Source organism: Carcharodon carcharias, chromosome 19, assembly GCF_017639515.1.
Source record: "Carcharodon carcharias isolate sCarCar2 chromosome 19, sCarCar2.pri, whole genome shotgun sequence".
In the NCBI taxonomy this organism is placed as follows: Eukaryota; Metazoa; Chordata; class Chondrichthyes; order Lamniformes; family Lamnidae; genus Carcharodon; species Carcharodon carcharias.
In genome coordinates, this window is record NC_054485.1 from 34,171,172 (window position 1) to 34,196,943 (window position 25,772).

At 39.5% G+C, this 25,772-nt stretch overlaps 2 protein-coding genes across 2 annotated transcripts in view; one reads left to right on the forward strand and one right to left on the reverse strand.

The window, feature by feature from the left end:
• Positions 1–1,238: 1,238 nt before the first annotated feature.
• On the reverse strand, positions 1,239–13,977 carry LOC121291465 (kelch-like protein 31). Its single transcript, XM_041212681.1, has 3 exons — positions 13,886–13,977; positions 6,626–7,838; positions 1,239–2,290 (listed from the first exon to the last, which is right to left on the reverse strand). Exons 2-3 carry the CDS (start codon positions 7,810–7,812, stop codon positions 1,558–1,560), a joined length of 1,920 nt encoding a protein of 639 aa, XP_041068615.1. The 5' UTR covers positions 7,813–7,838; positions 13,886–13,977; the 3' UTR covers positions 1,239–1,557.
• Positions 13,978–24,067: 10,090 nt separating this feature from the next.
• eloa (elongin A) overlaps positions 24,068–25,772 on the forward strand; it is a 66,557-nt gene continuing 64,852 nt past the window's right edge. The window contains exon 1 of the mRNA XM_041212777.1: positions 24,068–24,173. Coding sequence (XP_041068711.1) covers positions 24,099–24,173 — 75 coding nt within the window. The 5' untranslated portion in view covers positions 24,068–24,098. The remainder of the gene's footprint in view (positions 24,174–25,772) is intronic.

Here is a 25,772-nt window from a genome sequence, read left to right on the forward strand (position 1 = left end):
TTCATTTTAGTTCTGCCAAGGTACTAAACCTCTAGAGCTTCAACCAATTTGCATTGCTTCAAGTTTCAAAATATAGTAGCTAATGCGGGTGAAATTCTATATGTTTCAGGTGTTGAATTTTGAAAACAATTAAAAATTGACCATTCAGGTCAAGAGAACTTTGAATTGATTTTCAACAACAGCTTTTAAATTTTAAAAAAAGCTAGGTAGAAAGTAAACACACAAATCCTTACAAAATTTGGCAAGAAAATTTCTAAAACTGAAAACACCAATGACAACATGAATCATATTCCAGTTCATATTTGTCAGTGCTTTCAAGCTAATTACAGAATTTTAATCTGGCTTCTGGGTTTATTTGCAGCACCTTGCTGTTTTCCATAAGCATGAGAGTTACAAAATCCCCTCATTGTTGCTACCTCATTTTTTTATTTATAACTTTCTTCAAATTATCTCTTTTTTAGTACTTGTTCTCTTCATAACTTTAACTTTCCCCTTTTCTTGCTTTGGTAATCATACCGGAGTAATCTGTGAGGATTGAACTTTCATCTTCATACAGCTAATACCAAAATGCTGATGCCATTTGTTTTAATGTTTGCCTTTTGGTAAGACTCAAAATTCATTCTGACAACTCGTTTGTTAAATTTGTTGAACTTTCACTTTGTACTTTGGTTGACTGACAATCAAAATGAGCACAGAAATTGAACTTGGAAAGCCATTTTTGTTTGTTGTGACTCCTTTTGGTGAGGTTGTCTAAAGCACTCTGTCAAGTCTTTAGCAAACCACTTAAGCTGCTTTCAGATGAGGTACAGACACTGTTAATCAGCAAAAACAGTTCCCTCACCTTTTGCGTACAACATTCACTCTATCTCAAGAGGTGATACTAAAGGAGAAGAGAGTTGACAAAGGGTAATCCTTTCCTCATTTCCCGAATTGGAAATGTAATAAAATTGGTGTTTTTAAAGAAGGCGTTTTCCATTTTGTTGCCTCCTCTTCTCTTGGGCTGGTCAACATTGACGTAACTTCACTGAATCTGAACTTTAAAAATATAACTGATTTCATTCTTCACAACATACCAGTCATAAAAGAATCATATAATTTGGTTGATAGAAAGTGACCATCAGGTGGCTGAGCTTTAGAGAACATTAAATCCATTGAACAATTTCATTTATTTGAATGAAGATATAGATGTGCCTTGGTGACTTGCACCTATGTTTAAGAAGCACTATCTTCATGGAAAATATTTGATAAAGCTTTTATTGTTGTGAGAAAGGCAAGTAGTCTGTATTTCAACACATCAGGCTAAGGTTTTGGGGACAATTGGAAAAAAGGATTTGTCAAACATTTTCATAAAGATATCCACCTTAAAAATGCTATGAGACAAGAGCTACCCACCTCCTGTTCACTCTATCATGAAACAATATTGCCAGATATTGCAAGGTGAAATGCTGTGGTAAGGCCTTTATTGAGTGAGGAAAGAATGGGGGAGTAATACTAGGGTTTGAATTTTGAATCTGGCTATATAAAGAGTTCTTTTTAAATTTTAAAATATGTTGCTCATTAGATACTGATTGCTGCAGATGCCACAGAGCTAGCTCTGGACTCCCGAAGTTTGTTATTTGGCAACATAATGGTGCAGCACGAGACACCCACTGTGGCTTCTGGCAGCTCGTCCTCCTCAGTCCATTCATTCAGATCTGGATTGTAGGCTTGGATGCAGCTCTTGTATTTCTTTGCACTTTCATTCCAACCTCCAACCAGATAGATTCTGTCATTCAGGGTTGTTATACCAGCTGTGCTCACACCGATCACAAGAGGAGCCATGTAGCTCCATTGGCCATTGTAAGCGTTGTAGCGTTCAACTGTTATTACATCAACTCGCTCACCTTGTGGCCCAAGCTGACTACCCCCCATCACATAGCTATAATCACCAAAAGAGATTGCACAGTGCCAGCCTCTGGGGGTACTCAAACTGGCATAATCTTTCCAAGTGTCTATTGTAGGATCATAGGCACACACTGTGCGAGAATAGCCATTGTTGATGTAGCCACCAGTTACCAGGATCTTGCCATCGCTAAGTGCAGAAGCATGGCAGCAGCGCGCGACCTCCATCCGAGCCTTCATCTGCCACTGATTAGTGGACGGGATGTAACATTCCATGGATGCGAGGGGACCTTCTGAATTCCGACCTCCGATACCAAAAAGAAGGCCATTGTAAGTACACATGCTGAAATGGGTTCGCCTCTGGAGCATGCTGGCCAAGTGAAACCAAGTGTTGAAACGAGGGTCATATCTGAAAAACACCACTTTTTAAAATATACCTTTCGATATCAGAAAGACCACATCAAGGAGATAACCTCATCATTTCATAAGATTTGCATTTTATGTAAGAATTGCTACCCGAAAAAGACGAGGGTTCATCTATTCTACTGCTCTGGTAGCTGCGTTATACAATGACAGTGGAGTTGTTGACTAATAGCAATGATCTCTTATCAAGTAATCCCAGGCATAACACCAGCAGGAAAAACAAGGAGATTTTATGTTGCACATGTAATATCCACTTAATAATTTACCGGATGTTTCCTTTCCTACATTACACCAGTGAATACACATCACAAAAGTACTTTGTTGGTTGTAAAATACTTTTGGACATGCTAAGGTCATGAAAGGTGCTGTATAAATGCAAGTCTTTCTTTTTTACTTTATTAATTCTTACAACTTTAATGATGCCTCACCCAAGTGGACTTGCCTCTTCTCTCAGGTTTCTAGTTGAAAAATATTACTTTTGAAACACCATGAGATTCAAATGATTTGAAGTGAGCACTTTTAGTGACTAAAAAAAAGCTTGCATTCTACTGTGCTTTGTCATATCTCTGGAGAGGTCCTAAAGAAAGAACTTAGTGTTATATAGTGCTTTTATGATCTCAGATGTCCTAAAGTTCAACACAGCCAATTAAGTACTTTTGAAGTGAAGCTACTCCTGTTAGAAACACGGCACACAAATTATGTACAGCAAGATCTAAAGAACAGCAATATGATAGCTTTTTTTATGTTGGTTGAGGGATAAATGTTGGTCAGGAGACCAGGAAGAGCTTCCCTTCACTTTGAAATAGTGCCATGGGCTCTTCTGCATCTACCTGAAAGGGTAGCTGTGGTCTCAGGTTAACATCTAATCTAAAAGATGGCACTACCAATGTTGCAGTGCTCCTTCAGTTCTGCAGTGGAATGGAAGCCTAGATTATGTGCTCAAATCAGGAGTCGAGTTCAAACTCCCAGACCTCTTGACCCAGAGGGCTGCTACCAACTGAGTCAAGTGGTTAAGAACCAGAGCTAAAATGTTCTGTATAACACAACTTCATTGAGAATCAAGATTTATATTAGTTCACAAATGATTGTTTCCAGCTCCTCAATTTCAAGTTTTGCAAACAGAACCATTGCAAACATCAAAGCCCAAAGCTGAAAGTTCCTGCTCCCCTGGAGTCTACTGCTTCTCACTGATGGATGAATAATTAGGTTGAAGTTTACAATGCTGTAAAATAAACCAGTCTGTATTATCTCTTAAATAAAAAAAATTTAAAAACTCAGATTGAATCCAATTCTTGCAAAAGCACAAAACTGTGTCCCAGTAGATTGTAATGGGGCAGCAAAAACTTTTGGAATAATTTAACAGCTTCTCAAAAATCCTCAAAAGACTTGGAAGGCCTGACATTCCTTCAGTCAATATGAGGTGCTTTAGGATGAAAAGCACAGCTAAATCCCAATTCTGTCTTTTTTCATTGTTCATCAGGTTTTTAATCTAAAATAAATACAATCTCAATAGTAACAAACAAAAGCAGGGGTCTGCTGTATTTAATATAACTGTAATGAGAGACTGTCACACTATGTGCTATATTTGAAAGAAACTTATTATTTTGGAAGAGAATCTCTTGCAAGCACACAAATCTAGGTAAGGCATTATAAAATATTAACAACTATTAAACTTAAGATATTTGGATAATCTTGATCAGCCTAAAAAATAGTCTCCCAATGACTGCCATATTTTTGGATCTTCTAAAAGACTTTAAAATTACTCTTGATACAATAAACACATCTTTAATAACCCAGCAGTTGTGTTTAAATATTAGACTCCACTATCATTCTGCCCATCACATAAAAATCCTCATTCAAGTCTGAATTTTTCCAGTCCTACGACAGTTTAAGAAATAGGCTGTCCTTAAAAGTAGCATTAAAAAACTCACTCTATTTATATTTCCCATTCAACAGTATTCACACAAGCACAGCATGGTTATTCAATTATCCTAGATATATATTGTCTCTCTTCTTAGTCTGAATGATGCATACATGTACAGATGAATTTTGTTATGTCTCCTGCTATGCCTCAGGACCTGTTTGCAAAGTACTATGTGAGTAATGCAACCTATAAGCCTGTGGTTTAAAACTTAGAGTGGTCAGATTTCAGATGGGTTTGCTCTCAATTGCCTGCTTCAATCTTTAACAAAAGATACGATTTTTCTGCTCACCAGACTTTGAAACTCTTAATAGTTGAAACATCAAAACTCTCAAGAATCCAGACTAAGGAATATACAACCTTTGTCAAAGCAAAAGTGGAGAAGTGGGAGTCAAGTCACATGAGCCCCCTAGCTGGGAGAACCAGTTATCTTGTCTTCCTGTAATGTCAGTCAATCTGCCTACTTGTTTCCTGCTTGTGCCCATTGGGGTCTACAGTTGGCTCAATTCTCCTGGTGCCACAGTGAGGAAAATTAGTCAGATTTCCTGCTTCTGACCCTATCTAGATACTAGGTAACAGAATAGAATACCCTCCAAGGTCAAATTTCTGCAACACTCACTGACTAGGCTGACATGAAGAATGGTCACTTGGAAAAGTTAATGGAAATTTATCAACATGTGTGGATTCATACGCCACAGTAGCTGTAGGAGAGGAATGGAAAAAACATACCACTTGGAAAAAGATTACATGCACCAATTTTATGCCCATACTCATTGCATTTCCTTTTTAGCTAGGAAATAGGATGCTCTGTATCGTGAATAATTCTATAATGGCATCATCTGTAATTGCAGAAAGCAAGTGGATGTTAGTTTATCGGCACAGGTTGAATGCAAGAGCAGGGAGGTTATGATAGGACTGTATAAAACATTAGTTAGGCCACATCTGGAGTACTGTGTACAGTTCGGATTGCCACAATATAGGAAGAATGTGATTGCACTAGAGAGGGTGCAGAGGGGATTCACCAGGATGTTGCCTGGCCTGGAGTGTTTCAGCTATGAAGAGAGATTGGATAGGCTGGGGTTGTTTTCCTTGAAACAGAGAAGGCTGTTGGGGGGACCTGATTGAGGTGTACAAAATTATGAGGGGCATAGATAGATAGGAAGAAATTTTTCCCTTTAGTGGAGGGGTCAATAACCAGGGGGCATAGATTAAAGGTAAGGGGAAGGAGGTTTAGAGAGGATTTGAAGAAAAATTTTTTCACCCAGAAGGTGGGGGGTATCTGGAACTCACTGCCTGAATGGGTGGTAGAGGCAGGAACCCTCACGACATTTAAGAAGCATTTAGACAAGCATTTGAAATGCCATAGCATACAAGGCTACAGGCCAAGTCTGGAAAATGGGATTAGAGTAGATAGGGGCTTGATGGCTGGCACAGACATGATGGGCTGAAGGGCCACTTTCCATGCTGTAAATTCTATGAAACTATGACAGATTCAACTGTGAATGTCATCAGCCCCTCAGCTGGCCTCTCATAGAGGTCTACACAGAAAAAAGTCCTTCGGCCCATCGAGTCTGCACCAGTCAAACAAGTACCTAACTATTCTAATCCCATTTTCCAGTACTAGGCCCATAGCCTTGTATGCCATGGCATCGCAAGTGCACATCCAAATACTTCTTAATTGTTATGAGATACTATATGGAATGTGAGAGAATAGTCTGACTGGAAACAAAGAAAGCTACACAACCAAGACAGATAAGTTTGAGTATCAATGCGCAAGTAGTGGACCCTCAACCAAGGATGTACTAACTGTCTATTAAAGCATTCAGTTGTTGGGTGTGCTCTCAAGCTGCCTGGACTGAGGTACCTTGAACTGGCTTCATTTGAAACAGTTTTCAAGGAAAAGCAGTACTATCTTTTTTGTCTTCAGTCAAATCCAGGTACCAAAGCATTGTCACAAACTGCCAGAAATCTCCTAACGAAGGGATCATGATCTCATTTGTCTGAATTGTAGATGAAATAAGGTTTCAGAGATAAAAAGAAAGTATTTGAACACATTTTATCACCCTTTCACACTAAAACGTTTTTATGATGTGACCAATAACAGATTATCTGATCATTTATCTCATTGCTGTTGAAAGGGTCTTATTGTGCATAAAACTGACTGCAATATATGACCATATCACAACAGTGACTATGCTTCAAAAGTACTACATTGACTATGAAGCATTTTGGGATGTCCTGAGGACATGAAAGGCACTAAATAAATGCAAGTTCTTTATTATAAAAACTAGGATATATCCCTGATAAAAAATAATCCTTGAATAGCCCACAGAGCTTATTTTTCTGAGTTTGGAATCATTATATACTAACACATCCTGCAGAAGAATTGGCTTATATTACCTATTTAAACTGCTGACAGCATGTTTAGCCTGGTTTCGGGCATCATTCTGATCTTCGCCACCAGCCACATATAAAAAGCCATCCATCACGACTACACATTGATTGAAGCTTTTGGCTGGCATTTCTGCAAGTTTGTTCCATCCATTTTCAGGATCTCTGTATAAGATTTCTCTGCTCAAAGCCTTCTCAGTCAAAGCTGGTCGACCACCTACAGTCAGCAGGACCTTCTGTCCTCCCCTGAGCTTTGTTCTTCTAGACTGCATTGAGTTCTGTTGATGAGGCAGGAGGTGGTAGTTCATGGCGTTGACTAGGAGCCGATGGCAATCGGGATCTTGCATCATACATGGGATAGGTTGAACATAACTGACAAGATCATGAGCTGAAATGGTACCAAATCTGATATTACTCAACAGATCAGCTGCATGTTTCACCCTCTTGGAGTCAAATTGCAACCACTTCATAGCAATTTGGAATGCAGTGAGCTCAGAGGGTAGTTGCAGGCTATCATCCATTAACAAATCATTTATTTGATCATAAGTCAGCTTCATGAATTGATCATTTTCTGAAAACTCCAAGAAATTTTCACGGATGAATTTCTTTGCCGACTCTTTAACCTGATTCAGCCCATATGTCCCAGCGATGTTCGAGATGTACATGCAGTTTTCTACATTAATTTCTTGAATGAGGAAGTTGGTGCACAAGTTGATCAAGGTAGACATTTGGAATTGGGTGGCAGTAGCAATTGTGCATCCAATGGTATAAAGAGACAAGTTGAGTGATCCTGTGTAGGCATAAGTTATGGCAGTGGTCAAACCCAAAGGCGATGCATCATTAACATCTACGCATTGAATGGATGGATCTTTCTTCAACATGTTACGGAAATAATCACTACAAGCAGCCATCACCACTTTATGGACATCAAAGGATTTATTTTTAGTGGCTAGTGTGAGATCAGAGAAGAGTCTCTCCTGGCGCATCCTGCTGATTTCTTCCAAGAGGATGGCACCATGATTTGGATTGGAGACTTCTGTGGCTGTGCATCGAAACCCATTTGATCCACTATCATAGAGAGTGTTAAGGTGGTTCAGCTGATCAATGTCAATGGTTGTGTCTTCAGCAATGCTTATTTTTGGTAATTCATTTTTTTCAGTCTTGTTTTTCTTGGTGTTTTTCTTCTTTGGTGCCATTATGTGTTTTACTGACACAACCCAATCTAAAAGTAGAAATTAAATAATTTTAATTATATCTGTATTTCACAATTCCACCCCTTCTAACAAAAGTTTTAAAATAATTTCAAGTAAATCACATCTTGCATTTTTTCTGAATTGAAATCCTTGCTAATCAAAACTAAAATTTAGTTAAATATTGGAATTACATACTTGGATACTTGAATAGTTAAAGCTAAATTCTATTGTTCCACAAGTTTCAATGTTTAAGAAAAGGACTACAACTTTTTGACAGCAAATGCTGAAAAAGAGTTAAGATTCATACTTTTCTCATAATACATTTTGTTCACTATCAATTAACTATCTAAAATATCTTGACAGTCAACTTGTATTGGGTTGTGATATTTAGCATTTACTTCAGTTGCTGCAGACAGACAAAAGGCGCATTTGCTTTTTGATTTGCTAACTGGATGTTTACCATGGTATTATTATTGTGGAGCTATCTAAAAGCTACATTTGTGTCGGCTAATTTCAAAATCACAAGATGTTTAGTCAAGCACAGAAAAAATGAGAACTCAAGTTACTCATCTTTATATGTACAGAGGCATAGTTAAAATTCTACTTTGGAACTCTCGTTGAAACAACCAAGAATACTACAAGTGCATATTAGGATGTATTAGGAAATACATCCAAAGTCCATGGAAGAAAAATACCAGCTGCAGATGTGCAATTTCCCAATATGCATTCTTCGTAGCAGATGTAGTGAAAGATAAAATTTAAGCTGGATCCGTTTCACATATAGTTTGGAAATACAAAATGACTTGGACAAAATACATAAGTGAGCAGAATAATGGCAGATTAAATCTGTTCTACAAAAGCATGAAGTACTGTGCAATGAAAGAAAATGAATGACAGATATTCTCCATGAATGTGAAGCAATAAGGATGATGTTATAAGACATGTTATAATGGATTTACTGCTTGACCACTGTAAAACATGGTCAACAGAATAAACTGAATGCTGAACTACAAAGCCAAAACAGTAGAGTGCAAGTCAGAGGAAGTTATGCTGTAATTGTACAGTGCCCTGGTAAACCACATCCTAAATATTGTGTACAAGCTGGTCTTTGAGCCAGCTGGATTCAAGTGTTAAAGGCAAAAGATGGGTCCTTAGTGTCAAAGGTTTGAGTATGAGGAAAGAAGAGAGGCATTTGGATTTTAGAACCTTTAAGGAGACAATCAGGAAGAGGTATGGAAAATGTTAAATCTGGAAAATTATTTCAATCTAAATCACATCTAAAATGTAGGACAAACTTCAAACAAACAATAGTCACAATTTGTAATGGAAATTCTAGATGGAATAGTATTAGCAAAATACTGGAATTATTTAAGCAGCAATTGGATGCACAATGGCAGGACCATAGGAACCCTCTGCTTAGATGATGTAAGGTGGGGTAAATGGTCTTCCTCATCTGTATTTAATGTGTAATGAATTAACAAAAACGAGTATTAAAAAAGCTATTTGTAAATGATTCCATTATTTCACCGTAAGTGTGTAAGATCTCTTTTAATCACTGCTGGGCCGTTGATGCCATGGGCTTGGCAGATTCGGCAATTGCTTCCCCTATTAAAGGATCTCTATTTTGAGATTAAGTACTCCAGTACCTGTGAGTCCTGATGATAAAGCCACCCAACAATCACTTTGACTTGCAACTTTTTGGGTGATGTATACTACCAATATTTGGCTGGATTAAAAAAAACATATTTTTTGATGTTTTACGTGATTATTTTTTGTTGGTATAATAAATAATAATTCAGAATTGACTGCTAAGATTTTTGAACTGGAAGAACCCTCCTCATAGACATAAAAACAGAAAATGCTGGAAAAACTAAGCAGGTCTGGCAGCATCTGTGGAGAGAGAAAGTTAACGTTTTGAGCCATATGTCTTCTTCAGAGCAGGGTTTCTCAGAAGCATTTTTTTTAACATAAATCAAACTTAATCACAGAATCACAGAGGCCTATTGAGTCTGCACCAACACATGAGAAACACCTGACCTACCTACCTAATCCCATTTACCAACACTTGACCTATAGCCTTGAATGTTATGACGTGCCAAGTGCTCATCCAAGTACTTTTTAAAGGATGTGAGGCAATCCACCTCCTCCACCCTCCCAGGCAGTGCTTTCCAGACCGTCACCACCCTCTAGGTAAAAAAGTTTTTCCTCACATCTCCCCTAAACCTCCTGCCCCTCACCTTGAACTTATGCCCCCTTGTGACTGACCCTTCAACTAAGGGGAACAGCTGCTTCCTATCCACCCTGTCCATGCCCCTCATAATCTTGTACACCTCGATCAGGTCACCCTTCAGTCTTCTCTGCTCCAACAAAAACAATCCAAGTCTATCCAACCTCTCTACATAACTTAAATGTTTCATCCCAGGCAACATCCTGGTGAATCTCCTCTGCACCTCCTCCAGTGCAATCACATCCTTCTTATAATGTGGCGACCAGAACTGCACACAGTACTCCAGCTGTGGCCTCACCAAGGTTCTAAACAACTCCAACATGACCTCCCTACTTTTGTAATCTATGCCTCGATTGATAAAGACAAGTGTCCCATATGCCTTTGTCACCACCCCACTAACCTGCCCCTCTGCCTACAGAGATCTATGGAGACACACGCCAAGGTCCCTTTGTTCCTCAGAACTTCCCAGTGCCATGCCACTCATTGAATACTTCCTTGTCAAATTATCCTTCCAAAGTGTATCACCTCACACTTTTCAGGGTTAAATTCCATCTGCCACTTATCTGCCCATTTGACCGTCCCGTCTATATCTTCCTGTAGCCCAAGACACTCAACCTCACTGTTAACCACCCGGCCAATCTTTGTGTTATTGGCAAACTTACTAATCCTACCCACCACATAGTCATCAATGTCGTTTATATAAATGACAAATAATAGGGGACCGAGCACAGATCCCCGTGAGAACAGCAAGGTTATATTGTAGATAAATGCGTTACGCGACAGCGCTAATATTTGAGCTCTTATTTTATGGTACCTCACTTGAAATAATGTAATTTGCCAAAATATCACTGGACGAGAAATTATCGATGAGAGCTACAGAATAGGAAAAAGCTCGGATTTTCCAGTCAGCAGTGCTCACCTGACCCCGATGAAAGCTGCCCGAGAAAATGCAGTGATCTAACTACTGTATTCACCAGCAGGTCATCGAGTGACAAAAGTGAGCCAAATTTGAAGACAGTGGAATTACTGTGCAAAGGTAGCCATCAATGCTCGCATTTAATTACTCTGTCAATGTGGCCTAGAACTCACATAGATTCCCACCCCCCGCGCAGTTTCTCCTCTGATAGCCGCGTGATTAATGCTGAGAGGAAAAATGAACCACCAGGGACACTTTTAGAGCCTCCCGCGCCCCCCGACGATTAGTTGAACTGTGATACTTTAAAAAAATATATTTTCCTTTGACGGATTAGATAGTTTTTCTCTGCGAAATTCCATGGCAACCCAAACAAAATTGACAAAAGATCCAAGTGTAAACATGAGGCGGATTTTGCGATTGCATTACCATTCCAGTCAAAACCACTCATGTGTTCGACCACTAGAACGCTCCACAGATTCAACTCCTCCCGTTTTCCCTCTGATTTTGAATCCCTTCTCATCCCCTCCTTTTAATAATACATTTAAGGCATAAGAATACCGAAGTCAAAGGATGACCCTACAACAGTTTTAGCATCACTGTAAAGTCATTGGAAATGTGGCAGTGTAATCGAGAGCAGTACCAAACGTCCTGAAGCCTGAAATATGAGCTCCTCTCCAAGAGATCTTATTCTTGGGTTCAGCGCCTAAAACTTGCTGTATAGACCCAGCCTGAGCGAATTAACCAAACCTACCAAACGCGCGACCGACGATCAATTATATTACAAAAGCATCCATACAGTATTGATAGTAATTAAGTCATGATGTCTAAGTTGAAACTTTAAGCATAAAACACGCGGGAACATTGCCATAATAAACCGCCACAAACATTTTTTTTAATATTCCAATTTACGATTTACCAGATGTCTAAAGAAATTTTACGAACGGGGTTGGAAAAGTGAAAGCTAAGATCATTCTTTTGGGTTTTTTTTTCTAAGGATTATGCGACATATAAAGTCTATAAGAGTGGCCGGACCTTTGTAGAGTTGACCATGCTGCTATCCCCAGCTCTTGATTAAAATAGAACGGTAAAAATACCAACAGGGCGGGTTTCATTCCAACGAAATCTATAAATATTCACATGTCGTCAAGCGAAATGCGTGAATATAGATCTCCGGTGCTACTGGCGAAATGCACAAGGCAGATCCTTACGAAGAATTGCATGAAGCGCCATTGGGTTGGGCGCGTGTTTCATGTTTAGTTGCAATGAAAAAAACACAATTTCAGAGATCAGCGAACTGTGTAACAGCCAGAAAACAGGCACCTGTTGCTTTATCGCATTTGAATAACTGATACACACTTCATAAATAACAAAAGACCAACATTTGGCCATGCTTCGCCGTCGCATATTAACAAAAGCTGGTCTTTATATTTGTGCTCAGTTTAGAACATTATTTCGAAATTACATTTGTATATCACAGGTCAGAGTCTGAACTGACCGTCAACCTCCGATAAATAAATGCAAGCAAGGACGGTCACCGAATGGATTGCTGTCAGTCAAATAGAAATAAATAGAACGGACAAGGAAACAAAATGCAACTCATTATTGGAGAGAACCGCATGACGTAGATCACTCTATGATGGACATGTCAAGGTTAGGTGGCACTTTCCCCCTGAAGAGGTTTATCCTAACACCAAATGAAACCTCTGTCAAGCCATAATCTGCAGTTCAAGGTCGGCAATTAAGTGCAGCAGTGTAAGTTGAATTCATGTTAACAGGAACAAAAATGACATAATATCACAGCACAAGGCTGTGATGGCGGGGGTCTGCAGATGTTCCGTGACTTTAAAAAGTTGGAGGCTGATGAAAAGATACATTCATGCCATTTTGCATCCACGGCAGAGTTAAGTCCTATTTATTTCTATCGGAAATGTTTCTATATTGAAGATTAAGTTTCACATCATTCCCGCCCCCCCCCCCACCCAAACATTAAACTTCCTGCTAAAGTGCCTGTCAACCATGAACGTTAATTAGACTAGCTCCTAAACCTGCAACTTTTGGTGAGGACACTGAATTCTCGTACTGTTTGGATGAAGGTGAAACAAGCGTACGGAATTTCAGTGATATTTAATTTCTGGAAAGGTATCCGCGAGTCATGTCGAGGCTCCCAGCTGCTCAGCTAGTTACAAATGTGTCCGAGGACAGAAATAGAAACATGCAGCAAGGCGCAGCCCGGGCTGTTCATCAAACACGAACGTCGGGATCACTTTTTATAGTTACTTTGCAACAGAAGAAAAAAAACTAAACGAATGAACGAACCCGATCTACAGTCAGTTTTAGTTCTGTAAAGTTGTAATGAGTTGCGCCCCTGAAAACTGGTTATTTTTGATCGTATTGACCAAGTGGTGCCATTTTTCCTGAGTAATGGGCAAAACTTTGTCCTGTTTCCCCGCTTGTTAATGTGAACCTGATGCTGACAGAAATATTATCGATGGCTAGAACCGACTGAGCAGATGCTGGACAACTTTTAAGTGTCCAATTTCAGACTGTCTCCAACAAGTAGGGAATCGGCGTGCACTGGAACAAAACAACCCCTTAAAAACAAATCCGAAAACAGAACACGGGCTACTGGTTTTTTCTATTATTAGATTACAACATTTCAGAAATTCGGGACATTTCAGAAATTCGTTTGTCAGTTTTATAGACTTTTATTTAAAAATAGCATTCCCTCCCCAGAAAAAAAATCAGTTTTAAAACTCAGCTCAAAACAAGTCGTTATGTTTTACTCGGCATTAATCAATATTTCGAGTATAGACCGTCCTTCATCTATAAATAAGGAAAATAAGTTTCACTCAGAAACTCCTCGCTAATGGAACGACAGGATCATTAAGTGTAGAGATTCTACCCCCCCACTTTACGTTTTATGAATTCTGTACCTTAGCTTATGAAACTCGCTGAGAGATGGCTTCAGGGGAGAACTCCGGGTTCGTGTGGAGGACTTGGATCAGCAACGAGGTAGTGAGGGCTGGATTACACAACGGTCTAAAACCACACACAGGATCTGACGTTTCAAACTCAACCCAGTAACCGGTGGGGGTATTATGGAGATTGGAGGCTGTTTATAACACTCATTGAGTCATATTACAAAGCATTTCCAGCACAGAAAGAGGCCATCCCCTCCCTCCCTCCCCCGCCCCAGGCTGGTGCTTTTATGTCCCACAGGAGCCTCCTCATATCCCCTCTTCACCTAACCTCATCAACATATATCTTACTCCGTCATGTCACACAAGGTGAGAATGAAGTCTGAGGAGTGGAGGGGTACTTTCAGTCCAAGTCCATTCGTTTTGTATCTCTAGTGTTTTACGTTATGGGGTTGAATTGAACCCTTTCTGGGGTCAAACTTCTAAACGCGTCGACGTTTTCGTTGCGAAGGAGGTATTTTTACTGTCGCCTGAAACTCTTCTTCTTGTACCAGCAGTTAACTTGTTAAGAGTACGGATGGGTCATTCCCCTTTAAAAACATTAACCAGATGGCATTATTTTGGCAATTCAGCTGATACATTGACTTACTCGTATTTATTGATTTACTGCAAAGTAAATCTATGTTCCATTACGACACAAAGTCTATTGTTGCAGAGTAAAATGGGTATGGTAGCATAGTGATTATATTACTGGTCTGGTAATGCAGAAGGCTGGTTAGTTAATAAAAATAAAATGTTAGTATCAGCAATGGTGACCACAAAGATACCAGGATGTCCTAAAACCCATTTGGTTCACTATTGTCGTTTGGGGAAATAAATCTGCTGCCGTTACCTGATCTGGCCTATATGTGATTCCAGACCCACAACAACGTAGTCGACTCTTAACTGCCTTCTGAAATGGCCTGGAAAGCCACTCAGTTCTCAAGAAGGTAGCTCACCAGAATCTTCTCAAAGGCAATTCGGGGTGAGCAATGAATGTTGGCCTTACCACTGACTCCTACATCCTCTGAATGAAGTTAAAAAAAATGGTTTCAGACCAATCAATGTTTAATTGTTGTTAGATGAACATGCTTTTAAATTTTACAGTTTAGGCCAAGTCTGTCCATCTTATCTTCAAGGACTATGTTGCCTCTGTAATGAAATGTAACACCTAATGTGATGTCTGACGTGTGGCAGGTATGTGCTAGATGAAACATACACAAACTCATAGTATGAGGGAGTTGCATTAACATTAGCAAGGATATAATCATAAACCCAGGCCAATTTGAAAATGTGTCATTACAACACAACAATTCAGCTCCATTCAAAACTGATTTCCAGATATGCTTCCTGTAGCCTATTTAAACAAATATGTTGAAAAAACATGTTTTTAATAAGCTGTTTTTAACTAGCAATGTCTTGCATTTCTTGATTTGGTAATTAGTATATGCATCAAAGCAGCAACTTCTGAATGAATTTTGGTCTGTGGGCCCGCATTTAATTTCAGGCACATGCTTCTTCAATCTTGCTGAAGGCAGACTGACCAAACACTTTGAGAGATGAGGTCAATTATGAATTGATAAGCTGCTTTATTTCACTGTAAGGTGAACACACAAAACAGCTGTTATGATCAGAATCAACCTGCTAAATGTATATTTATTTATATTACAAAATAAAGTACATACCACACTACCCCATATCAATGGGTCATCTTACATGACTTAAAAAAAATTTGAATTCAAGTGTATCGTAATGTAGTAAAGCATGTAGTAAAGTTACCTCATAGGAACTTAAATATGAACATATCAAATAGGAGTAGAAGTAGGCCATTCAGCCTTTCAAGCCTTCTCTGCCATTCAATAAGATCATGGCTGATCTTCTTGTGTTTCGATTTCCGCATTCCCATCTACCCCCAACAATCTTTGATTCCCTTGCCTAACAAGATTCCATCTACGTCCACCTTAAAAATATTCAATGACCTCTCCCCCACTGCCTTCTGAGGCAGGGAGTTCCAAAGTCACACAGCCCTCTGAGAGAAAAAAATTCTCCTCATCTCTTATCCTAAAAGAGTGACACCTAATATTAAAACAGTGCCTCCTAGTTCTGAACTGACCCACAAAAGGAAACGTCCCTTCCATATCTACCTTGTCGAGACCATACAGGATCTTATGTACTTCAATCAAGTCACCGTTCACTCCTCTGAACTCCAGCAGAAACAAGCCCAGTCTGTTCAACCTTTCCTCATAAGACAACCCGCTCATTCCAGGTATCAATCTAGTAAACCTCCTCTGAACTACCTCCAACGCATTTACATCCTTCCTTAAATAAGGAGAACAAAACTGCACGCAGTATTCGAGATGTGGTCTCACCAATGCCCTGTAGAATTGAAGCATAACATCCTTACTTTTATGTTCAATTACTCTTGTAATAAAGGATAGCATTCTTTGCCTTCTTAGTTACTTGCTGTACCTGCATTCTAACCTTTTGTGGCTCATGCATTAGAATACTTAGATCACTCTACCCCTCAGAATTCTGCAGTTATTCGCTGCATTTTTATTCTTCCTGCCAAAGTGAACAACTTCACATTTCCCCATACTATACTCCATCTGCCAGATTTTTTCCCACTCATTTAACCTATCTATAACCGTCTTCAATCTCCCTATGTCCTCTTCACAACATACTTTCCCACCCATCTTTGTGTCCTCTGCAAATTTAGCTACCATGCTTTCATTCCCCTTGTCTAAGTCATTGAGATAAATTGTAAACAGTTGAGGCCCCAGCCTTAATCAGACAAAACTGACACCAAGCCAAAGAAGGAGATGTTAGGACAGGTGAAGAAAAGCTTGGTCACAATAGTAGGTTTTAAGGAGTACCTTAAAGGAGGAAAGAGATAGAGAGGGAAGGGGATGGAATCAGTGATGATTGAACGGAGTTTGTGGTGGGTACAATAAACAATAGTTTCGGTCTTCATGATGTTTACTTGGAGGAGATTTCAGCTCATCTAGGACTGGGTATATGATAAGCAGTTTGACAACACAGGGGCAGTGGAGGGGTCAAGAGAGGTGGTGCTGCTGGGTATTGTCAGTATAAACTTGGAACCTAATATCTTGCCTTTGCATGATGTTGGTGAGGGGCAGTATGTAGATGAAAATCTGTGGAGGCCGAGGATAAATCCTTAGGAGAAGGGGGCTCTAGAGCTACTGATGCAGGAGCAGGAAGAGAAGGCCTTGCAGAAGATGTGCTGGCCATAGCTGAATAAGAGTGGAACCAGCTGGACAATGGAGGAGGGTTAGAGCATCATGGTCACAGTTGCAAAGGATGCTATTTATGACTTTGATTAGGATAATTACAATGTTGTGGTGGTGGAAATCTAATTGGAAAGGTTCATACATGGAGCTGCAGGAAAAAAAGGCAGATTTGGGAAATTACGACATGTTGAAGAACCTGGGAGAGGAAAGGAATGTTGTTGGTGGGTAATTTGCAAGGATAGTGGGGAAAGGGTGAGTGTTTTTATGAGAGGGTAATAAGGACAGATTTGAAAGGGTTGGGGGAACAGTACCTGAGGAGGAGGAGTCATTTACAATTTCAAGATGTCTTTTAATTTTTGCCCTGGATGTCTAACCTCTTTGCTTCAGCAAAACCTGCTGCAGTTTTCTGTTTAAGAAACCTAACTGTCTTTGCAGCTTTCCTGTTTCAGAAAGCTTCCTGGCTGTGTCTGTCACTTATTTGTCTCTTCCTGTTTGCAGCCAAAAAAGGGAAGGCCTTACCAGGCTTCCTGCTGAGTGCCTGGGACCAGCAACTGCCCAACAAAATGAGTGTAAGATGTTTGTCAAATTAACAAATTGCTTATTATTTACAATCTTGAAGAAAGAACATCAAGGCTACTTCATCTTAATGACCTATCATCTCAGACTCCTTTTAGTTTTCATGATTATACAATACTGTAAATTGCAATTCTTGAAGCAACTCTTTGAATCCTTTCTATTGAAAACTGGCCAACAGAGCCCAAAGCATACCAGTAGCATTTTAAGATTTTTAACCTATTTGGTGTAGAGGAGATTTTGTTTCAAGTCAAATTATAATGTTCTTATGAAGTTGAGTTAAATTGAGTTCACTAACTCACTGAATGATATAAGCTTTTTTGAGATAATGTGTAACACAAATTAGTTGGAAAATGAATCATTGTAGAATCATATATACTCATATTGATTTGAGACAATGGGGATCATCCAACCTCTTCATACAGATAGTTGCACCTTAAATGTTGGAATAGAATAGAGAGTGAGACTAGGTGAATTGCTCCTATGGAGTGCTGGCAAAGACATGGCGGGCCAAATGGCCTCCTTCTGTGCTGTACACATTCTGTGATTCTGTGACTTCCATGAGGGTTGGGTGCCTAGTAAGAGGCTTAGCAATGTAAACAATGTAGTTACCATAGTACCCATATGAAAAAGGAAATTTTTCATTTAAGATGGTAGCTCTAATAGTAGTTCATTCTCAAGATAGAAAATGAGCCTTGACATAGAATCTTAGCAGGCCATTGAACAAACTGGGAGGTTTGTAGTTAAGTGCAATCTATCACTAATTGATATTCAAATAAGTGCACTTCTATAATAATTATTAATAACTGACCTGGACAATATTCAGGCTTGGATTGATAAATGGCCACACCCCACACAAGTGCCAGGCATTGATCATCTCCAGCAAGAGAGAATCTAACCATCTCCCCTTGACATTCAATGGCATTACCATCACTGAAGCCCCCATTATTAACATCCTGGGGTTACAATCAACTAAGTACTGTGTCCACAAGAGCAGGTCAGGGGCTGGGAGTAACCCACCTCCTGACTCCCCAAAGCATGTCCATCATCTACAAGGCACAAGTCAGGAATATGATGGAATACTCTCCACTCGCCTAGATGAGTGCAGTTCCAACAACATTCAAGAAGCTTGACACCATCCAGGACAAAGCAGTCTGCTTATTGGCACCCCATCCACTACCTTAAACATTCATTCCCTCCACCACCACTGCACAATAGCAGCAGTGTGCACCATCTACAAGATGCACTGCAGCAACTCACCAAGGCTTCTTCGACAGTGCCTTCCAAACCTGTGACCTCTACCACCTCGAAGAACAAGGGCAGCAGATGCATGAGAACACCACCAACTGCAAGTTCTCCTCCATGCCACATACCATCCTAACTGTTCCTTCACTGTTGCTGGATCAAAATCCTGGAGCTCCCTCCCCACAGGTCTGTGTGTCTACCTATACCACATGGACTGTGGCGGTTCAAGAAAGCAGCTCACCACTTTCTCAAGGGCAATTATGGATGGAGAATAAATGTTGGCTGAGCTGGCGATGCCCACATCCAGTGAACAAAAACACTGGACTGTTAAGATCAAGGACAGCTCTCCTTCAATTGCAGTAGCTGAAGTCAGCTAACTCCACATAGAATGGTGATTGAATCCATTATCTTCCTTGTCTGTACAGATTAGACACTGTCGATAGTGTCGCATCTGTTCTGATGATGCCAATTTCCAAAACAGTTCCTCTGACATGTCTTCCTTCTTCCTTAATCGAGATTTTTCACCCACAGTGGTTGACAGGGCCCTCAACCGTGTCTGGCCCATCTCCCGCACATCCGTCCTCACACCTTCCTCTCCCTCCCAGAACCATGATAGGGTCCCCCTTGTCCTCACTTATCACCCTACCAGCCTCCGCATTCAAAGGATCATCCTCTGCCATTTCCGCCAACTCCAGCATGATGCCACCACCTTCACCCCTCCGGTGGCTTTCTGCAGGGATTGTTCCCTCCGGGACACCCTGGTTCTCTCCGCCATCACTCACTACACCTCAAACGCCTCCCACGGCACCTTCCCGTGCAACCGCAGAAGGTGCAACACCTGCCCCTTTACTTCCCCCATCCTCACCGTCCAAGGGCCCAAATATTCCTTTTAAGTGAAGCAGCACTTCACTTGCACTTCCCTCAATTTAGTCTACTGTATTCGCTGCTCCCAATGCGATCTCCTGTACATTGGAGAGACCAAACGCAGACTGGGTGACAGATTTGCGGAACACCTTCGGTCTGTCCGCAAGCATGACCCAGACCTCCCTGTCGCTTGCCATTTCAACACACCACCCTGCTCTCAGTCATTGGCCTGCTGCAACGTTCCAGTGAAGCTCAATGCAAACTGGAGGAACAGCACCTCATCTTCCGACTAGGCACTTTACAGTCTTCTGGACTTAATATTGAGTTCAACAATTTCAGATCATGAACTCTCTCCTCCATCCCCACCCCCTTTCCGATCCCCCCTTTTCCAATAATTTATAATTTTTTACAACTATATTTTTTATTTTCCCTCCTATTTTTAAATTTATTTTGATCCATTGTTTTAGCTCCACCTTTTAGCCCATTTCGATCCCTTCCCCCCCACCCCACCCCACCCCCACTAGGGCTATCTGTAACTTGTTTGTCCTGCTTTCTACCCTTAATGTCACCATTAGCACATTCCTTAGATAATATCACCACCGTCAACACCCCTTTGTCCTTTTGTCTACGACATCTTTGGCAATCTCTTCTTTGCCTCCACCTATCACTGGCCCTCTATCCAGCTCTACCTGTCCCACCCCCCTCTACCAGCTTATATTTCACCACATTTCTATATTTCTTTAGTTCTGACGAAGATCCATACCGACTCGAAACATCAACTGTATCCCTCTCCGCAGATGCTGTCAGACCTGCTGAGTTTTTCCAGGTATTTTTGTTTTTGTTCCAGATTAGATACTTATTGGAAGTACATTTTTGAGGAATGTTATATGGATGTGCCGCGACAACGTTATAGAACAGTATGGATATTATCTTAGTTGCTAATATCACCAGTCGCTGTCATTCACTGATATACATTTGTAAAATATCTTTGTTAAAAGTGACATTTCAGTGGAATATATATTTTGGCTGTTGTATATTGATCACATGCTCCAATGAGATGCAAACTTAATTTATTTATAACAACAATAATTAGTATTCATATTGAGGTTTTGATGAAATTAAGTATTCCCCAAGGCTCTTCATAGAGGCATTATCAAACCAAATATAACACTGAGCCACATGAGGACATATTAGGTCAGATGACCAAAAGCTTGGTCAAAGAGATAGGTTTTAAGGAGTGACTTAAAGGATGAAAATGTGGTAGAGAGGCAGAGAGGTGTAAGGAGGAAATTCCAGAGCTTAGATCCTAGGAAATTGAATGCATTGCCACAAATGGTGGCGCGATTAAAATTGGGGATGTTCAAGAGACGAGAATTAGATGAGTGGAGATATCTTGGAGTGTTGTGCAATAGAGAAGATTACAGAGATGGAATGGGGCTAGGTTATGGAAGGATTTGAAAACAATGATGAGAATTTAAATATCAATTCATTGTTTAACCAGGAGCTAATGTTGGTCAGTGAGCACAGGGCAATTGTTGAATGGGATTTGGTACAAGTTAAGATAGGGGCAGCAGGGTTTTAGATTACCTCAAATTTGTGGAGGGTAGAATATGGGAGACCAGCCAGGACTCCATTGGAATAGTCAAGTCTAGAGGTGACAAAAGCATGAATGAGGGTCTCAGCAGCATATGAGCTGAGAAGGGTGAATCTGGGTGATGTTATAGAGGTGGAAATAGGCAGTCTTAGTGAAGGTGTGACTATATAGTTGGAAGCTCATCTTGAGGCCAAATATGACACCAATGTTGCAAACAGACATCTTAAGGCAATGTATATATTAAAAACATTGTAATATTTTTGTTTTTGTTTTTGTTTTCATTCTTGTTGAATTTTATGCTTATCAAGCTGAGGGATTGTGAAAGAAATACTTGAGCACCTTTAGCACCAACATGGAGCACTCCCAGGACAAGCATAACTCAAATCATATAAAAGTTAAAGCACATCTGTTCTGCTTCAAAAATATTCAACAATATCTTCAGAAAAGGATCATGTTTTTTGTGAATTTTTTTAGTTAAGCTTTGTATTTCCAAAATCAACTATTGTCAATTGCTGTGGAATTATGGGAAATTTTGTGCTATGAATTTACACCTACTAGTAATTGGGTTGACCAAATCCATTTCACTTAGATCCCATAAAGGCTGAAGAGGGTTAGTGGAGACAGGGAAAAATTCAGGCAGGTTTCTTATGCCTGATCTCCATCCGAGGACCCTTACTGGGAAAATAAAAGGAATATATAGAAAAGAAAGAATTGCTTAGCAATTTATCATGTCTCTCATAAGCAGTGTAAAGTATTCAATGACTTTCCTTGAAGTGGAGAGGCCTTGGGTATGTAGCCAATACAGCAGCCAACTTATGTATGGTGAGATCGGAAAAAACAGTTCGTAAATGAATGACCATTTAATCTGTTATTGAACAAGTTAGTGTGGTTTGAGGGCAGAATGTTGGTTAGGACACCAGGAGAACTTTGTATTCTTTTTCAAATCATGACATAGGTGTTTTTAACATCCACCCAAATCACTGAAACAAGCAACTGGGGTCTGAGTTTAACAAATTATCTGAAAGATGGGGCCTCTGACCAATTGCTCAAGCATTTGGAGACAGTGTTACCTGCTGTGTTAAGGTTTCACTTAATACTATTTCAAATTATAATGGGTTTTGACTGCTGTAAAATAAATTATATTTATCCCCATGGTTATACCTTTATTGCACTACATCACAAACATTTTTTTAAAGTTTATCTGAGTGTGCATACTTTCCATCACAGATTAAATTGCTTGTTTCAGGTTTTGGCTACATGAATGTTTTGCAACCAATTTTACATGTTCATAACCTTCTTCTCCTTTTGTATTATATATTGCATTAAGAAAATGGAAAAACAATTTATTCAGAAATGTTTATAAAATAATCTCTTAAATAGAGAATTCATTAAAACCTTTGGTAGCTGAGCCATAAAACTCAGTAAGATCCCAGGTTTGATTTAGCAATCTGTGCTTGGTTGTCTAACTTTAGCTCAGTAATAGGCGTGCTACAATTGGTGTCACTGTCCTTTGATTAAAGAAAAGACAGGCATCCAGGGTTCCTGCTCCTAATTGCTATCCACTCACCCCTGCTGGATGTTTGCAGGTATGGATGCCCATTATGTGGCAGGATGCTGTGCAGCAAATTGCCTTCATATCTAAGCTCTCACATGGAGAATGGTAATTTGGGCAACATGCTGCAGAGCAATGGTGCCCTTGGAACCCTGCTCCCACAGGAGCCAATCCTTTCAGAATGGGAGAGAGAGGAAGAAGGGAATAAATTGGGAAAAATATATAGAGAAAACTTAATTGTTTTCATTTGAAGTTATGAAATGTTATTATGTACACAAACAAGTCTAGTCTAGATCAATCTTCTTGATAGCAAATTCTTCTCTTAACAGCAAGTTGATCAATGTTTGAGTCTCATATTATACACCATTTAAGGATTCCTATTAATAGTTTTTTTTTCATCAGGCTTTTTTTCTCCTTTTGGTAGACTATATCCCAATCATCTAAGATAATATACCTTGAACAAGTTTATTTTATATATATCAAATGCAGAATTTCCCATGTCCTGTAAATCAAATAATAGTCAGAGCAGTATTCTATTTCTTACTCGTCTTGAAATAAAACAGTCTCATAACAATTTATTATATATTGTTTTATATTAGTTATGAAGAATGAAACATGAATTATTTATAAGAACAATTCCTGTTAAAGCTAGTTTTAATATATCAATATATCGTTAAGACGTTCAATCGACAATACTTAATTGTTTATATTCTATGCGAATATCAATAGCAACAATAACTTGTATTTATACAGCACCTTTAACATAATAAAACGTACCAAGACCCTTCGCAGCAGGGTTAAAAGGCAAAATTTGACACCCAGGCCAAAAAAGGCGATATTAGGCCAGGTCGCCAAATATCACTACTGTTTAATTTAATGACAATATAGCAATTTAGCAGTTTCGTATTCATGTATATTTTCGTGATGCCAGATGATGAACTCCTGAGAGCGTCATAACCGATTTTTTCTACAAAGTGGAAGTTGTTGAGCCACGTGTCAAAACAAGATGGCGATTGTGAATAGGGTCTATTAACTACAATGGACATTGTTCAGTTCCAGGTTGAATGCGCGGAACTACTTCCGGGTGGTTGCTGGGCCAGAGACGGTGGGATCATGGCTGCTGACGGGGTGCAGGAGCAGGCTTTAAAGCTGCAGTCTCGTTTGTCAGCGACTCAGGAACCCAAGAAGGTAAAGAATCGCCAGCTGCAGGACTTTTAAATCTCGTCGGGAATTCGCAGTAAGCTACATCTCAAGGAACGGGGTAACAAATCTTACCGCGGAAAGACATTTGACTAACACCTGGGAAACCAATGATCGATCCATTGAATAATACAATCAAACCATTGGGGAACCAGGGGTCAGGCCAAAGGTTCTGCGTTCGGACGTTTATCTTTCATGCGAGGTGTCAATGAGTTTGTTTTATTATTTTTCATATATTCAATTTCTATTTATATAAACAAATAATCTACATGTGTGAGAATCTCAACTCTGTAGTTTAAGAAAGTGATGACATTGCATTCTTTGAGGTCTCAAGAACCCTGATTAATTATGTTTTAATAAATCTAGCCAGTAAATTTAAGGGAATAGAAATGTTTTGCTGTCACTTTGGCTTTAAATGTAACACAATTTTTAAGCAAACCATCAGAAAGCATCCTGACTTTTTGGTGGAATTAATTCAAGATCATTTTAGAGATAGGTAATAAATAATTAAGTGATGGGTAATGGTTCCTGTGAATGTATGAAATGATGCTAGCAGATAATTTTGATATATTGCTATGAGATCCACAAATGCAGCAAGGTAAGTTATGCATAAAGGAAGTACTGTGGATAAATACTTTGTTTTGGTGTGGAACTTCCTCTTTTAAGCTTGTTGATTGGTTGGTTGAATTCTGCTGATTTGTTTTGTATTGAATTATTAGATGTTATATAATGCTGCCATTTATTCAGTCATAATTGCAGAGTGAACAAGCACACCTTCCTTTGCTAGGCAATTCTGTCCAGCCTCCCATGTCTTATTCTCTGTAAACTTGAAAGTTATCCAAAAGTCTGCCCATGTCCTAACGCGCACCAAATGCCATTCACCCATCATCCCTCTGCTTGCTGAAGTACAATGACTTATGGTTAAACAGTGTCTCCATTTTCAAATTCTCATGTTTGTTCTCAAATCCCTTCATTACATGGCCCCTCCCTATCTCTTTAATCTCCTCCAGTTCCACAATCCTCAGAGATTCCTTTTATTCCTGCTTTTTGAGCATCCCAACTTTCTCTCTCCACCATTAGTGGTTGTGCTTGGCTTTGGAATTCCGTCCATAAAACTATCCCCCTCTCTCTATTTCTCTTTCCTCCTTTTAAGATGCTCCTTAAAACCTACCTCATTGACCAAGCATTTGGTCATTTGACCTAATATCTCCTTTGTAGCTTGGTGTCATATTTTATTTGATAATACCCCTGTGAAGTGCCTTGGAATGCTTTATTACATTAAATGTGTTATACAAGTACAAGGTGTTTTTGTTGTAAAGGGTTATTGTCCTTTATTGGGAGGAAGTGAGAGACAATATGATGTTTTAACAGCAGCTTGCCACAGTTGGATCTGTCTGAGATGTGGCAGAATGTGAAGCTTCTTTCTAAAGATAACTTCAATTTCTTAAGATCTATGATATTGCAAATGTTACAATGGATTTTCATTGCATCTTCATTTTGGATTTTCTGTGGTTACTATTTGTCAGAAATTGCTGACTAGAACCACTTATGAAGTTGCCTTGTTTGATTCATGTCAGGCGTGTTTAG